Source organism: Mustela nivalis, assembly GCF_964662115.1.
Source record: "Mustela nivalis genome assembly, chromosome: 11".
NCBI lineage: Eukaryota > Metazoa > Chordata > Mammalia > Carnivora > Mustelidae > Mustela > Mustela nivalis.
In genome coordinates, this window is record NC_139030.1 from 22,254,487 (window position 1) to 22,271,371 (window position 16,885).

Genomic DNA, 16,885 nt, shown 5'->3' on the forward strand with positions numbered 1-16,885 from the left:
TGAACTGTAGGTTGCAACATGTTGTGAGTAAGAAGAGTACTCCTGTGCTAAAGCCTTTGCAAACACTCTACTTCCGTGGTGTTGCTTAGTTATGCCACTGACATCTTGGGAGGTAACTCTTCCTCTTTCCTGCCTCTCTGGCTTTTCACTTTTTCTCCTTGCCTGATCACTTCCCCATCTTGCGTTAATCTCCTTTCTGTTTTTTTCTCATCAATAATGGTATTTTTAACTGTACACTGTGAAAGATGCCATTTAGGTCAGCCTTTGTTTCTTCTATCCTCTCAGCACCCTACTTTTAGCTCTGAGCTAAAAGGCTGAGAAACAATCAGAAGGAAATTCTTAAAAAAGGGAACAGAGGTGAGAATATGTGATAATAGAAATATATGAATATTGGCCTGAAGGCTGCTATATTGTGCAAGTGCTGGATATTGATTCTGATTTCTTTCCAGAATTGTACAGGTACCTCATTTGTATTCGGAATATTGTTTTCCATCTTTCACCTCGAGTGTTGTTACTGTGTAGCACTAAGAAAATCACTAGGCATTTTCTGATTGGCTTTATGAAATGAATGAAATTTAGAAAACTCTTTGATATGTGGTTACATTTCTTGTAATCATTTCTAATTGCAGGAATTATTTTTAGGTATTAAATTCGCAGTACATACACATGCGTCTCCTTGCCAAGTTGCATTGCATGGAACTTTGCCAAGAGAGTCACAATATGGCTAAAATTAAGCTTTATTAAGTATAATAGGATGAGATGTGATTTAATTCTTTAAGCTGCCTATAAGTGCTAGAAGACAGATTGCTTTTATTCTATCCACTAAGTTAGAAGAATGATCCATTATTTTGCAAATCCCAGTGGCAAAAGGCAATTGAAATAATACATGAAGCTTCTTGAAGGAAAATAGCTTTCTGGTTAAAACTGTAATATTATTTATCTTTCCCCTTCAACCATTTGACTCCTTCAGTCTGTAGAAGAGGCCTATTTATTTTAGCGGTAAGGTGGATTGAATTTCTGCCAAGTCAGTATACTCCCTAAATGAATATGTCAGGGGCAATATTGTTTCTCAAAAATCATTTAGAAAGCAGCATTTTTACATAAGTAGGCTCTTTCATTAGTTTTGAATTAAATCTTAGCAACTGCTGTTTCTGTTATGGTGGTTCTTGGAGAGCCCATGGAATGATGGGGTTCTAAGCTTTGAGTGAGAGTTCCCTTTGGGGTTTACAGTGCCTGCATTTCATTTGGAAAGTTGAAATGAATATAACTTGGTTTTGGTCTAGCTTCTTTGGGAAGGTTGATGCCATTCTGGAAATCAAATATCTTATGTAAAATCAACAGAAGATGGAATGTATTATCTGCAGGAGGACTTTGGTATCACAAAGATACAAAGCAGTGAGAGTCCAGGTTTTTAAGAGTCCCCAGGAAGTAGTGATCACCTTCCTCCTCCTCCTCCTCCTCCTTTCATCTCTACCTCCTTGAAAATAGTAGGAAAAAAATCAGTATCTTGTGACTAATTCCTTGACTATCTTCAAGAACCCTTCTTTCTGTACAGAGGGAAAGGTGAGCTCTGTTATGCCATGGCAGAATTATCTCAAACACTTCCTGAATTTTCAAGGACTGACTTGATTTTTCATCCAATAATAGATATATTAAAAGACAAGAAAACATCATTAGCTCCTGTGATAGCTCTTTCTACTTTAAGCAAATATAACTCACTTTTTAAATTACAGCAGAAGTATCAGGTTATTAATTATGACTAATTAAATATTATTATTATGCAGTTTCAGTCTAATTTCTTCTTGAGGCATTAAGAGGCATTGAAATTTAGATCTTACAAAATGGTCATCAGTGGGTGGGGGATAATATACTTGTATTGAACTTTTGCCAGTTTATTCCTGTGTTAATTCAAATTAGTTCAGATTAGAGCTTGATTTAGTCTCAAAAAATAAAATGTGAAAGCCCTCATTTTTCTTTACAATGGCAGTCACATGCTGATGTCACAACAGACATTTTTCTTCTTAATTACAAATCATTTTGATTTGTAATTGTGTGTGATTTGTAATTGATTTGTGTGCTCATCTGAAATCACTTTGTCATTACGGAAAATCATGAAAATTATATATTTCTAGAATAAGAACAGTTTTGTGTGTGTTTATTTTTTAACATTAAACATATCACCTACCCAGCCTATTTTTCCTTTTGTTAATTAGCATTCTGTGTGTGGAGTAATACATTATTTAAGACAACTTTACAATTATTAGTAGCAGACTTTCACATTTCTTATAAGGCAGGTCAATGTAATGATTTCTTATTGCAAATGATAAATGTTAGGTTAGGCACCAGAATATCCAAAGTATTAATTACTATTGTGTATATAAACTCACTTATAATATTGTAATATATTCTCTAGCACTTGGAAAGCTACTGCTATGTAGCAATCTCAGTTTCTGAGTTGAAAGTTATTTTGGCTCTTTAAAACTTTGTGGCCCTAAGAAGCCTATATAAGAACTGATTTTGCTGCCTGCAAAACCTAAATAGACTGTAGACCCTTGGGTAGTTGCTTAGCTGGTCAGCACAGGATAGGCAAAGAGTTCAAGGTGATGTAGTGTAAAAGGCATTAAGGTGGGGTGCTTGGGTGTCCTGGTTGGTTAGGAATCTGACTCTTGGTTTCACCTCAGGTCATGATCTTGGGGTCATGAGATTGAGCCCCACATGGGGCTCCATGATCTATGGGGAGTCTGCTTTTCTCCCTTTCCCTTTGCCGCTCCCCCTGCACTCTTTCTCTCTCTCAAATAATTATAAATATATATATATATATATATATATATATATATATATATATATATATTTTTTTTTTTTTTTTTAAGCATTTGGTACAAGAAGAGACAAGCAAAGACCTGCACTGATTAGAGCAGGGATTGATTGCATCAGAGATGACAGAGTTGGTAAATAGAAATAAAGTTGTTTCAGTCAGTATCTCCAGAGAAAGGGTTTCAGATGAGTAGAAAAACAGCAATTCTTTCTACAGAAATCATGGCTGGAGTTTGGCCAAGTAAACTACACAAACCATCCGAATCCAGGGGGTCCATTTGCCCCCACATCCTACCCACCTCCCAAGGTAATTATATTACAATGTGAGTTGCCACAAATCAGAGAAGTAGTCTTTTGAAGTGGAGCAAAGTTTGGTCTCACCACCTCCTACTTGGTGGGGGAGGTCTGCATGAGTATTTGGAGGAGTTTTAAAGTAATAATGAAGTAGGGGAAGGATTTGGGTTTTATGTGAAAGGTTGTAGTGAGCTAGCAGCATTCAATAGATGTCTTGAGTCTGTTGTGTCACTGACTGACTGCCTCCACTGTGGTTACTGTGATTCATCAGCAAAGTATCCTCAGTGCAGACAATCTCAGGTGTCCTGTCTGGTGACTATTTTCCATGGAAGGAAAGCCATCAGGGACAAGTAGAGGTGAGTCAGCCACCTGGGACAAGGCTCAGGTCTTGCTCTGCCCTGGACTTGCTGAGTGAATTCGTAGAAACAATCCAGTGTATTTGGAGCTCAGTTTTTCAGTAAAATGACGAATTAAACCAAATTAGCTCTAAAGCTCCCTTCTAGCTCTAAACAGTCAATAGGCGTAGAGATATTCTGTGTTTCTGTTCTTGGGGAGAAAACTACCTAAGTGGTCTGAAGCTGGTAAGTGCTTTGTGACTTACTTATGATTTATTTGTAGAACAAATGTAGCCGAGAGGGTCTGAGATAAAGATAGGTTGACCCAAGAACATTGATTCAATGCTTAAATGAAGCATCTTAGACATGTCGCCTGGGACTGAAGAATTTATCTATGTGGATTAAGATCTACTGTCTGTCAAAGCACTAGGTGCTAAAGAGGCATGAACGCTCTGACAAATGGCCTCACTCCCACCCTTGGGCTTCCTAATTATGCCACTTAATAGTCTCCAGGGAACCCCACTCCCCCCAGCTCCTCTCTTGCACACCATGTCTCTCCTGACTTCCAAATCTTAGAAGTACAATTATCTCTAATATCTAACAGTTAACTGATTGACAGTTCAGTATTTATCAAAGGGGACCTTGGGGGACTTAACCCCCTACTTCCCAGTCACTCATATAGCTCTTGAAAAATAAGCCAGATAAACGTAATGGTCTGTAAAACATTGTCCTTAATGCAGGACATGTTCCCAGTCTCTTTCCAACTGTACTGCAGATTTAAAGATAGACATTCAGGAGCTTCTGATGAGATTAGTGAAGGCCTGCTGTGGCCTTGGTGCTGCACTGGTAGACTAATTAGTTTCAATGGCCCAGCTCAACATCAAGTACAAAAGTTAGAGCAACAAGTGTCTGCTGGGTCTTGGAGCTGAGAGGTTTGGGGTATCTTCTCAACATTGATCATCAGACCCCCAACATCTGTCTGGTGTTGCAGTAAGACAGCTATGACAAAAGAAAGGAGAAGCAGCAGTAACAGTTTTCCAGTCTTCTTGTTGGGGCTCACTCATGAATTCATGTATACTTAGTATCAGCTCACACGGGAATATGGGTCCCGGGGGGACTGGCACCTTGTCTGTTTTATTCACTGCTCTGACTTCAGCACCTAACACAGTGCTGATACATGGTAGATACCACTGGAGGCTGAATGACCTATAATAAGACCACATAATATACAGTGGTTAAAAGCATCTGGAGCCATGCTTCCTGTGTCACAATCTCAACTCTGCTCCTGACTAATTAAGAATGTGAGCAAATGAGTAACTATTTCTGTGTTGCAGAACCCCCATTTTAAACTTGAGATGGTAATAACATATATCTCATAACATATATCTCAAAGTTATGGAGGTTAAAGGGATTGATTTATAACCAGTGTTGGGAATGCACTAAAAATGTTTATTAAATAAGTAGATTAATTAGTTTGCATGCCCTACTTCCTTTTCCCTCACTACTTAGTTTTTTTGGGGGGGGATATAACATTAGAGTTTGTGAGAACACATGCTGACAAATATGGGCCCAGACCCAAAGGCATTTCTGTCTTAAGACCTCTGGCTATAGAGCTTTCAATTCCTGTGACACTCTGAAGCATCACTTTCCATCAATTTTGTTAATGTTCTGCTTGACTTACCCTTCCTGATCGAGAGCTCCTTGAAAGCAGACACTATTCAAGAAGGTCTGATTTAAAGTAGGAACTAATGGTTTTGGAATGAATGCATAATGTATTCCATGAATAGCAGTCTTGTGTGTCTTCTCTTGCTCACTCTTAGGGGAGGAATCACAGACCCCTCTGCCAACTCACAGGTGGTGGTTTTGGTAGGAGTCGGGGTGGGTGACCTTCTTCTCTTTTTGTTTTCATCTTACTAAAGTATATCCCAGGTTCTTCTTCTTTTTTTTAATTTAATTTAATTTAATTTATTTATCCCAGGTTCTTCTTGATCCACAATCCACCAATGTCATATGTGCATCCCAGTCCCAGTCACTCCAAACCCCCATCTCACTGTCATTCTGGCCAACACAGTCTCTGTTTGATCATCACCTCCCCAGGTAACCCCTCAATTGCCCTCAGTATCTATTCTCTCTTCTTGTCCCTGCCTCCTCCACATGGCTTGTGATCTTTGACATTTACATTGACCATCTTGTTTGCCCCTGTCTTTTATTTTAAGTCAGGTCAAATCCTATTAGTTAAATATATAAGAATTAGTTGCAAATAAACAATTCATTGCAAATAAAACATTATTTTTCATGGACTTTTGTTTTTCCCATTCACCTTCATAAACACCTCAAGCTGCCCCATTGTTCATTAGGAACACTTCTTCCCCCATGGGTTACAACTTCTTTGTAAACAGTATTTTTTTTTCTCTTGTTTTCATTTATGTTCAAAGTTCTGCTGGCCAGAGCTGTGATTTATTGCCATCTTTACCGGATTTAACTGACATTCATGTAAAGAGTCAAGAAGCAAAGTAGATGGTGTGATTTACCACCATCTTGTAACACTCATCTTTGTCTATGAATTACTTCTCATCTGCTTAACGGGGTGGACATGTATGGGAAATATTTAGACAGTAGTACAAGCCAGTTCAGTAGATAAAACCATCTGAACTTGAACCATTTGCTCACAAGCTCTGAATTGCTCTAAAACCACTTTAGTGTGGGCTCACTCGGCACAAACATAGTTACACATTTGGCTCTTCTTTTATTGGGTCATTTCTGTCTTAACTCCTATCCTGTTATAATAATGAGAATCAGCATCTCATCTTCTCCTTCATCTGCGTATTTTTATGTACCCAGAGTAGACCTGCATGGAGGAGGCACTTGGTGAGGGCCACTTGTGGCCAGGTGGTCACTGCATCCTGAAATGACCCAGTTCTGGGCGCACTCTGGGTGCAGGTGCACCAGGAAGGGTTGGCAGGCTCTTAGGTTGGCATCTCCCCCCGAATTCTCAGACATTCCTTGGGCTTCTAGAAAGCCTCACTAATGAAACTGACTTCAAGGTGCTAATTCTGCAGTCACACATCCCGATTTTTCTTCTTTTCTAAGAACCATTTTTCTTCTGTGTCTTTGAGCGCTCCAGCCCTCAGGGGAGTAACAGCAGTAGATTGGTTATGCTAAACATCCCACCTCAGGGGTTTGATTTTGATTTTTTCGCAGCAACCTAGTCATTTATATAGTCCAGATAGACTCATCTTGAAACTTCACAAAGCCATTTAATTTTTTTAAATCATAACTCTGGATAATTTGTATCTATATTTCCAGTCCTCTCTTGAATTCCCAGGGAATACTCTGTGAGGCAGGAAACTCAAGTGCTGCCCTTTGTTACTGTCTTTTTTTTTTTTTTTACCTTTTCTCACCCAAAATGCTAATAGTGCAGAGACAAACAACAAGTCTTAGAGCATGTTTATGTTTTATTTGTATATACTCTAACCAGAAAGCTGATGTGGGCAAGGCAGGCACATAAATAAAGACATTAATAATTCTAGGGGTTTCCAGTAAATGTTACATAGACCATTATTTTATTTTATTTTTTTCTCTCCTTTAGTCTCTAGACCTGTGAAAAAGACTTCATGCTTGGGACCTGCCCCTTCAGCCTCTCAGCTTTGCAATCTCCCTTGCTCTACAGACTGTGTAGTATCTTCCTGGTCAGCTTGGGGCCTGTGCGTCCATGAAAGCTGCCGCGATCCTCAGGGGAGAAAAGGTGAGTGTCTTGTTTGTGTCTGCTTCATTTTCTTCTAGTGTACACACAATTATTCTGGTAGCTAAGTAGCCGATTAAGCCTGCTTAAGACAATGTTTGTTTGTAAAATGTAGATAACCAATTCAAGCCCGACAGCATTCTGTTATTAGGGAGGCCGCTGGGGACATGTGCATGGAGCAAGAATCTGACCGTGATTGACCTTCCAGTTAGGCTCATAGCTGGTGATGTGACTATTACTCGGATATGGTAGAATAGTGTTTTATATGTGTAGTGGTTATCCTGAGGAGATTAGACGTGATTTCTGTAATCGCATCAGAAGACAACTATTTTGCCTGTCTATTTTATGTTCAGATCTCCACATGCTGAATTTGATGTTCTATTTCAGATTTTTATGAGGGGCATTTATGTGTTGTTTACTTTTTGATGTCCTTGGGCTTAAAGTGGAGTCTTCAAACTTTATATGCTTGTTTAATTTTGTAGGCCTCTGTAGTCTTGTTTCCTTTCGTTTGCTCTTATATACACATATTCGTATTCAAAAGTTTACTTTTGGTGACTCCTTTCTTTCACTGACCCTTCGGTTTGTATTGATACTATGTTCCCTTGAGTAGCAATGCTAAAAAGAAATACTCCTTTTTCTAAGAGAAATGAGCTCCAAGGACATTCTAGAAATTAGGCTGTGTTTGCTGAGCACTAACCCTAGCTAACACATGAAAAGAAAGGATACATGGCCAAGGGCTTGGTGCTACAAAGCTGGTGCTCTCAGCTTAATCCTGTATCCATTTGGAAACCCACGGTTTAGCAATGCCCAGATTGCTCACATCCAAGTTCACACACCCATGCTCTGGGCTTTTCTCTTTATTCTCACTTTTCATTCTAAGACAGAAGAGGATGTGTGTTGACTCTAGGTTGAGGAGGAAGAAGCTAATTTTAACTCTTTTATCAAATAATAGAAAACTGAATCTCAGTGAAACCTGGAGGTGTGGAGTGGAGAAGCCTGTGCTACTTTTTATTTAGACTTGTAGCTAGAATGTCCTCCAAGCCTCTTCAGTTTAAGAATTATTTTATTAAAGGGGTGCCTGGGTTTAGCCTCTGCCTTCAGCTCAGGTCATGGTCTCAGGGTCCTGGGATTGAGCCCTGCATTGGGCTCTCTGCTCATCAGGGAGCCTGCTTCCCCCCTCTCTCTCTCTGCCTGCCTCTCTGCCTACCTGTGATCTCTGTCTGTCAAATAAATAAAATCTTTTTTAAAAAGTTTATAAGAATTATTTTATTAAAAATAATTTCCCATTAATGCTAACACCCAAAAGTTGTTGTCTTGTGGTCTACATGTCTCCTATATTTGCATATGAGACTACCCCAGGTGACTTACATGTTATTGGAACCAACCCTCCTACGTTCACCTGGGCCAGTCCATTTAGATTATTGTCCAGAAAATCATGGATGATCGGACTCAGGCTCCCACAGCTACTGTGGCCATGTGTGTAGATACAAAGGCAACTCTGCTGTGCTGAGTGCTGCCTTTATTTACTTTCAAAGTTGTAGAATCCGACCAAGGCAAGTGGGCCTCATATTATTTCATAACGTTTTGTTTTAAGTGACAGAAACGCAATTCAAACTGGCTTAAGCCAAAAGAAGAAATCTAGTAGGTTATGTGGCTTAAAACAGAAAGGAAGGTAGGACTGCAGCCAAAAATATCAAGAGGTGAGCCATATCATTCTCTCATTCTTTCTTTTTCTCCTTACAGACTTCTGTTTCTACAGTCTTCCATTCTTTTCTCTTTCCATTTACAGTCTTCTATTTCCCCATCTCTTAGTTCTACTTTTCTCTATGTTAGGTTCAGTTTAAGGCAGGACCTCTCCATGGAGAAGAGAACAGCATTGATTTTCCTTCCTTCTTTCCTTCCTTCTGTCCGTCTGTCCTCTGTTGCCCTTTTATTATGTATTCTTGTTGGTAGATATAGTTTTAGTTAACAAATGCCTTTTAGTGATTATTCATGCCCTTGGGTGATGGATAACAAGGCAACAAAAAATTTCTGTAACTCTTTGAAACACTATGATTTAAAATATCTACTTTTTAAAGTTTGTTAACAAAAAGTCCAGTATAGGACGTTCTGAATCACTTCAGTGATATAATTGTTTTCTGTTTCTTTGGAGGCAGTATATTTTAGCATTATTTTATCCAATTGACTTTTGATCTAAAACAAAACAAAACAAAAAATCAGGCCCCCCATCTCATCCTAATAATCCAATCTCAAGTACATAGAACTCCATTTGGGATTTCAGTAAGGTATATTGTAAAAAGTCTTTCAATTTCATCTAAACTTCCAGTATGGCTTGGGAAGAATTAGAAATTGGAGAATGAAGCTAAGAGATTTTCTGTTTTCTTGAGCCTTAGATCCATTCTTTCCATACTTTAGGTTTCTAGATTTAATTCTGTCATAAAATTGGGATGTACATTTTATGTGGAGGAATTTTTTTCTCTAAAACATGGTAATAAAAACAATATAGTATATTATAAAGGATGACATATTATTTTTATGATTGATCAATTAATTTTGTTCAGCTTTATTGAAATATAATGGACCTATAATATTGGGTAATTTTAAGGTATGTGACATACTGATTTTATATACATGTAGATAGCAAAATGATTGCCACATAAGGTTGTTAATACATCTATCCATCTTCACATAGTTACCTTTTTCTTGTGGTAAGATCTTTAAGATCTGCTCTTTGTATCCCCATGTTTGTTGCAGTGTTATCCACCATACTAAAGATATGGAAATAACCTAATGACTACTGATGCATAAATGGATAAAGGAAATATTATACATGCTTGTGCATGTGCACGATCACATGCAGCCACAGATACATCCATTCACTTGTATATATATATTGTGATATGATTTAGCCACAAAAAAGAAGAAAGCCCTGCCATTGTCACAACATGGATGAAATTTGAGGACATTATACAAAGCGAAATAAGTCAGAGAAAGACAAATTTTTTTTTAAGATTTTATTTATTTATTTGACAGAGAGAGATCACAAGTAGACGGAGAGGCAGACAGAGAGAGAGAGAGAGAAGCAGGCCCCCTGCTGAGCAGAGAGCCCGATGCGGGACTCGATTCCAGGACCCTGAGATTATGACCTGAGCCAAAGGCAGCAGCTTAACCCACTGAGCCACCCAGGCGCCCCAAGAAAGACAAATATTATATGATCTCACGTATATGTAGATTCTAAAAAACCTGAAATTATAGTAACACAGGGTAGAGTGGTGGTTATAGGGGTTGGGTGGAGGGGAATGTGGGGAAATGTTGATCACAGGATACAAACATCCAGTTATAAGGTTAGTAAGTTCCAAGGATCCAGTGTGCAGCATGATAAGTATCATCAACAATACTGTAGTATATACTTGAAAGTTGCTAGGAGAGTAAATCCTTAACATTCTCAACACTAAAAGAAAAAGAGGTAATTTTGATTCTAGATCATAGATAAAGTAGAAAGAAATGTCTTCCTTAATGCTTCCAAGATGAGTCCTAGAATTGAATCTCATTGGCTGGTTTGTGTCATGTGATAACCTTGACCCAGTGACTCTGATTGGCCAAGTCCTAGGCATGTGCCCACCACTGGAGGGAAAAAGTTGGCCAAACCTCACCACTGAGAGTCAGGAAGAGGTGGCTCTCTCAAGGAAATATGAGTTGCCAATACTATAAGATGGTAGAAGTAATCCTGAGGTTAAACTTAATAGATATTTATTAAGTACTTTGTCCCCTTTGTTCTGGGCCATAGAATTTCTACAGCAATCCAGAGAATGCTTTCTTCCTCATTCTGTGTTGTAATTTTTGTTACTTGAGCAAATTTTCTCAAAACCCTTTGTGAAAAGTGCTGTTTCAACTTTCTTCCTTTATCATGTAATCTTCCTTTAATATGTAACATCGAACTAGTTCCACTGGAAAACGTACAACATTCAGACCCCTCTGTTTGCCCCCTTGGCCCAAGATGCTTCCATGCCAAAAATTTTCTTAGCCCCTATTCCTCTACTGTGTGGGTCAACTCTTGCAGATTCACTCTGGTCCATCCATTTATTAGACATCACCTGTTGTGGGGTGAATTGTGTCCTTCAAAAAAAAGAGGAAATCTTCATTCCTAACACCTTGTGTATGTGAATATGACCTTATTTGGAAACAGGGCTATTGCATATAGACTCAAGTTAAGATGACGCCATACTAGTTTAGGATAGGCCCTATTCTAATGACTGATACAGAGAGAGGGAAATTTGAACACAGAGATACTCAGAGAAGAATGCTATGTGGAGGCAGACATTAGAGTGGTATGTGCATAAGCCAAGGAATGCTAAGCATTGCCAGCAATCACCAGAAGCTAGGGAGAGACATGGGAGAAGTCTTTCCCTGGAACATTCAGAGGGAATATGGCTCTACTGACACTTTTTTGGGCTTCTAGCCTCCAGAACTGTGAGACAAATTCTGCTCTTTTACATCACCCAGTGTGTTCTTTTGGCATCCCTAAGATACTAATATACTGCCCAACTTCATATCAGCATTTAGGCTCAGTAAGGATGTGACATTTCATAATATTTCAAAATTAAAGTGTAGAGAAGTGAACCCATTTGTCCTAAATCCCACAGGGATTTAATAAAGGCCCAGCCAGAGCCAAGAACCTGGGTTCCTGTCTCCCTAGTCTAGTGTTCTTTTAAACACTGGGCTTCCTTAGTGATTCCCTACATAGCCTAAGGAAACTTGGATCGAGGCAGAAGTCCACTGTTAAGCTTAGCCGAGAAGTGCTCTACTCACATGCTCCCCATTGGCCAGTGAGACCCAAAAGTCTTGAGAGCCAATAACTGAGCCACTATAGGAGATTAGGCTTGCAGCATGGGATTTTTCTTAGCTCCAGCCTGTCACCTTTGGGACGAGAGGGAAAGTAGACTACAGTTGTGTGAGAAAGGAAAGGTGTTCCAAGAATAGCTTGAATAATTGGAATGTGTTTTTTTTTTTTTTGCCTTAGTTAGTTTTTCCAAGAGAGGTTCAGCCTTTGGAGCTCAAGGAAAGTGTGGAGACAATAGAACTTCTCACTTGAAGGTCATAGCATCTCCTCAGCCACCTGAAGAGTGTAGGGTCACGTTGGGATTGATGAGAACCAGTCTCTGGTCTGTAGGGCCCATACTTAGGCTAAATGACCTGCCCTAGGCACTAAGTAATCACAGACAGAAGAGCCTGTATACGGCAATGATTATTATTCAGGTCTGGGAGTTTGACATTTTATAAATGCTTCCCTAGAGCAGACACAATTTTGATTTTTAGCGTCTTGCTAAAATCTGCCAGGACCACCTGCTACTAATCCCTCCTGGGAAAGATAAAGAATGGAATTTCCCCTCTAGGGAAATGATTCTGTGCCTACAAGGAGTCTAAGCATGTTACAATGATGGTAAGCAATCTTCTTGTTATATCTACTGACTTGTGAGCGAGAGGTCTGGGATCTTCTCAATCTCAGTCTGTCCCATGGTCCTACCAGAGTCACTGACTGGCACAAACTAAAGGTAATTCAGAATTCCACAGAGGCCAGAACACACAAGCTAATGCATTAAACATCACAAAACTCTGGGATGTAAACTGGACTGTTTAGCTTCACATTTGAATTCCCTGCCCAAAGAATTGCAGTGAACCTGTAGCAAAAATCTAGGATGGATAGATATATACACACACATACACATTCTTTGTTATTTTATACTCTATTATATATTTTAGAGGATTTGAGGGAAATACCAGCAAATAATAACAAGAAAATGAATGTGTAAAGTTGGAGATAATTACTTCTTTTTCTTCACTAGTCTTTTCCCCGCTGTGTTACTGCTTTGGTATGTTCGTTTTGTTTCAATTAAAAAAAAAAATAGTAGAAAAGGATGGAAAAGCAGTTAATGTTATATTGCCTTACAGAAGAAATTAGTTACTCTTGAGATGATCTTAAGATGGCCGTTTTTCTAAGGCAGGTACCCTTCAGTTTGGGAATCCTGTAAGCTTTGTGGCTGTCAGCCATTCAGAGTATATTAACATATCAGCCATGGTCCCTAGTCTTCACACTTTCCACCAGGTCTGTGATAGGCAGACAAGAGGAATAGTACTCAGCAGGTCGGTACTTGTCAAGTGAAGCTAGAATGCCTTTCAGAGGAATTTAAATTGGATCAGGTTTTATCATTCATTGCTTTACCTTTGATATACTCCCAGGGAGTTATAATTAGAGGCATATGAAAGAGAAATAACCTGAAAAAATTGCTGATGGGTGAACTCTATACATAGGTATAATACATTTTTTAAAAAAATTCTAATACAGAGACATACATTTATATGACATCTTTGTCCCTTTCAGACATATACCAGAAAGACATCCTTGTCCACAAAAGTTTTTTTTTTATTTTTTATTTTATTTATTTTTTTTATTTTAAAGGATTTTTATTTTATTTATTTGCAGACGGAGATCACAAGTAGGCAGGGAGACAGGCAGAGAGAGGAGGAAGCAGGCTCCCTGCTCAGCAGGGAGCCTAATGTGGGGCTCCATCCCAGGACCCTGGGATCATGACCTGAGCCAAAGGCAGAGGTTTTAACCCACTGAGCCACCCAGGCGTCCCCACAGAAGTTGTTTTAAAGAACAATTTGATGGACGCTTCCTGATACAGTGCCACAATAGGTAACTGCTTATGTGGTAGGACTTCAGGGGTTCCTTAATGTCCGCAATATGATATTACCCCGTCATATATCCAAAGTTTTAAAATCCCCACAAAAAAAGACATCTAGAAAGTGAGAACCCATGACTGTTTTTACAAAGACAGTCTTTTATGCTCTGAAACAAATCAATTTAGATAACACGCCAAAGCAAGGAAATACTGCATGATCTTATATAACAACAGTGGGGAAAAATTTCCATTTTTCATCCTTGCCTGCTACATAGATCCACTTATAATGAGAAGTCTATAAAATTATTTTGCCTTGTTACAGAAAATGTGTATGCTAAGAGATAGTTTTTTCTACCTCCCCCCTTTTTTTTCTATGTCTCTGTTAGGAGTGGGATGGTGGGGAGTGGGGGCTTTCATGCCTACTTCTCATTCTAAGTATTGAGAGTTCTCATAATCACAATTGCCCTTGTGATTTTCATTGCTTTTCTTTTTTCTATATTCACAGGTGGATGCGAACTAATAATGATACTGTAAAATGCTAAAATTATGGGAAGGGTGGCTGATTTCTAAAGAGTTGGAGTCAATGTGCTCAGGGTCTTTGGTTTAAAGTTGTTACCCCATGTCCAAGGCTGCCAGAGATAAGGAGCAAATAGATACCTAAGATGGCATAAGCTTCTCTTGTCCTTGGTCAGCGTGCTAGTTGCTGCTTCAAGCCTGTTCCGGTGGTGGTAGTGTGGAGACAGTATTGGCCATGAACAACTTCACAGAAGCTTACGTGGACACTTTTGGGCCATTTGCACCTGGAGAAGTACAGTCATCAGACCTATACTTACCTCCCATGTCTCCTTGAATTTTCCCTTGGCTTCATGTAAAAAAAAAAAAAAAAAAACAAAAAAAAACAACAACTTTGGCTCATCTACTGTTATTTGTGTGTTTCTTCCCCTTTTCCTCTCCAACCCACAATTCACTCTATTCTAGAATTCAATAGAATATATAGTAAGCCAGTAGAATATATACTAAACTTTGGGTTCATAAAAGAAAAAAAAAAACCCTGCAAATACCAGTTTCATTAAAAGTGGATTGAATCTGTAGTCATTAAATGATTATTAGAACTCCTTCTTGCTGCCTCATGCCTTAAATTCCACTATCTAATCTGTCCACTTTCATTTGAAGGAAATGGTGCATAGTCCCTGCAGATTCACTACATGAATCGGGCTAGAACATGTCACACACAAGAGCTGACTGGAGTTCTTTCTTATGAAGAGGTGATATCTGAAAAAATCCTCCATTGAATTTCACACATATCCATTTAATCAATAATGTGCCTCGGGAGCAGTAATGATGTCTCGTCTGATCTTGGTTTTCACATGCATAAAATGAGAATAGCAACCTGCAAAATAGTTTTGTAAGATTTATTAATTTGGGTTAATATAAGTAAAGTGGCTGGCACCATCTTGGGAAAGGGTAGATATTTAATTAATGCATGTGCCTTTTCCCCTTGTTGGACTATATGCTCTGTGAAGAATAGATTTATGTTTTCTGTTCCTCCTGTGGCTTCCCACAGTACATTACAGGGATCTACATATGGCAGTTAATGTTTACTGAATGATACGATCTGATTAATATGGAACTCGGTAAGTGAAGGTAAGTGGTTGGCTGGCCCCAGCCACTGTGGACTTGGCAGTCGTGTATCTTTCAGAACAGAAGCACCTGGGGGAAGCCTGATGTCAATTGCAGGCATGAACATGGATGTGTGATTAAAGTTAAGCACTAACAAGAGACTCCAAGGTTTTTGTTTTATGCTGAGCTTGTGCTGTGATTTGATCCTAGTTACAGTCAAGATAAGGGCAGCACAAATGAAAGACTGGAAGAATTTATTGACTAAAGAGATGTAGTCTGTAGATTTACGGTGAGATGGATGCAACTTGATTTGTAGAGGGAAACTGCATATACACCTCAATGACATGAAGCTCTAGGTACCGGGACACCCGGATCCTCAGTAAAGAAGACTAAGTTTCTGAGACAGTTGTCAAACCTTATCAATCATGGAGACACGTGCTATGTGTTGCTCAAACAGATAAACTAAACAAGGACAAACATAAGACCGTCAGTAAGCAGCATATGGACATTACATTAAGAATAGAGGTCATCCAAATTGCATGGCAGTGAGCCCTTGGAGCTCATTGTAGTCTGATGGCCATTGAGTGCAATTGGAAACCTTTATGTTTCCTGTGTCTCTTCCTTCTCTCAGGAGGAGAGCTGAACACGTCTGCAGATTTTGTTGTAACTAATTGATGATACAGACTTGTAGGTATGAAGTATGGCAGAAGCCATCTTTTATTTTAATCGTCCCTGACCATAATATTTGCAATGCCATGATCCATGCATGTAATCTCTGATTGGCTGAATGATGCCTTCCCCCATGTGGCTGATCATCTACGTAAGAACTGAAGAATCTTTTAAAAGGAGCTCAGAGGCACCTGGGTGGCTCAGTTGGTTAAGTGTCCCACTCTGGATTTTGGCTCAGGTCATGATCTCAGGGTTGTGAGATTGAGCTCCCCGTCTGGCTCTGTGCTGGGTGTGGAACCTGCAAAGATTCTCTCTCCCTCTAGCTCTCCCCCTATTTTCTCCCTCTTTGTTTCTTCCTTTCTTAAGAGAGAGAGAGAGAGTTAGTTAGTTCATAGGTTAACTCTGGACCAAAAAAACCAAAAAAGCACTTGAGACTGTTTATCCGAAATTCTTGTCCAGCCCTATAATATTCTGAAGAAGCTCGGCTCCCTCTTGTGGCCTAGAACCATGAGTCCATTAGTTCAAACCTCCTTGGCTGTGTGGTTTTACAGGAGAGTCTTTCCCCAGCTATGCCTGGAGCTTTGTAATCTTTTCATTTCATTCCCATTGGTGGGAAAGTAGGCATGGCTTTGGGAAGTCTGGGAGAAAGATATACCTGGCTTTGTGAACTCTCATGTTCCCTAACTTGTCCTTCTCCCAGCCTCTTGTGGGAAGGGTAGTAGGGGGTA

General features: G+C 39.3%; 1 protein-coding gene across 2 annotated transcripts in view; it reads left to right on the plus strand.

The window, feature by feature from the left end:
• THSD7B (thrombospondin type 1 domain containing 7B) overlaps positions 1 to 16,885 on the plus strand; it is an 824,611-nt gene that overhangs the window by 340,737 nt on the left and 466,989 nt on the right. For both annotated transcript variants that reach the window (XM_082689340.1, XM_082689339.1), the window contains exon 6: positions 7,033 to 7,188. In XM_082689340.1, coding sequence (XP_082545466.1) covers positions 7,033 to 7,188 — 156 coding nt within the window. The remainder of the gene's footprint in view (positions 1 to 7,032; positions 7,189 to 16,885) is intronic.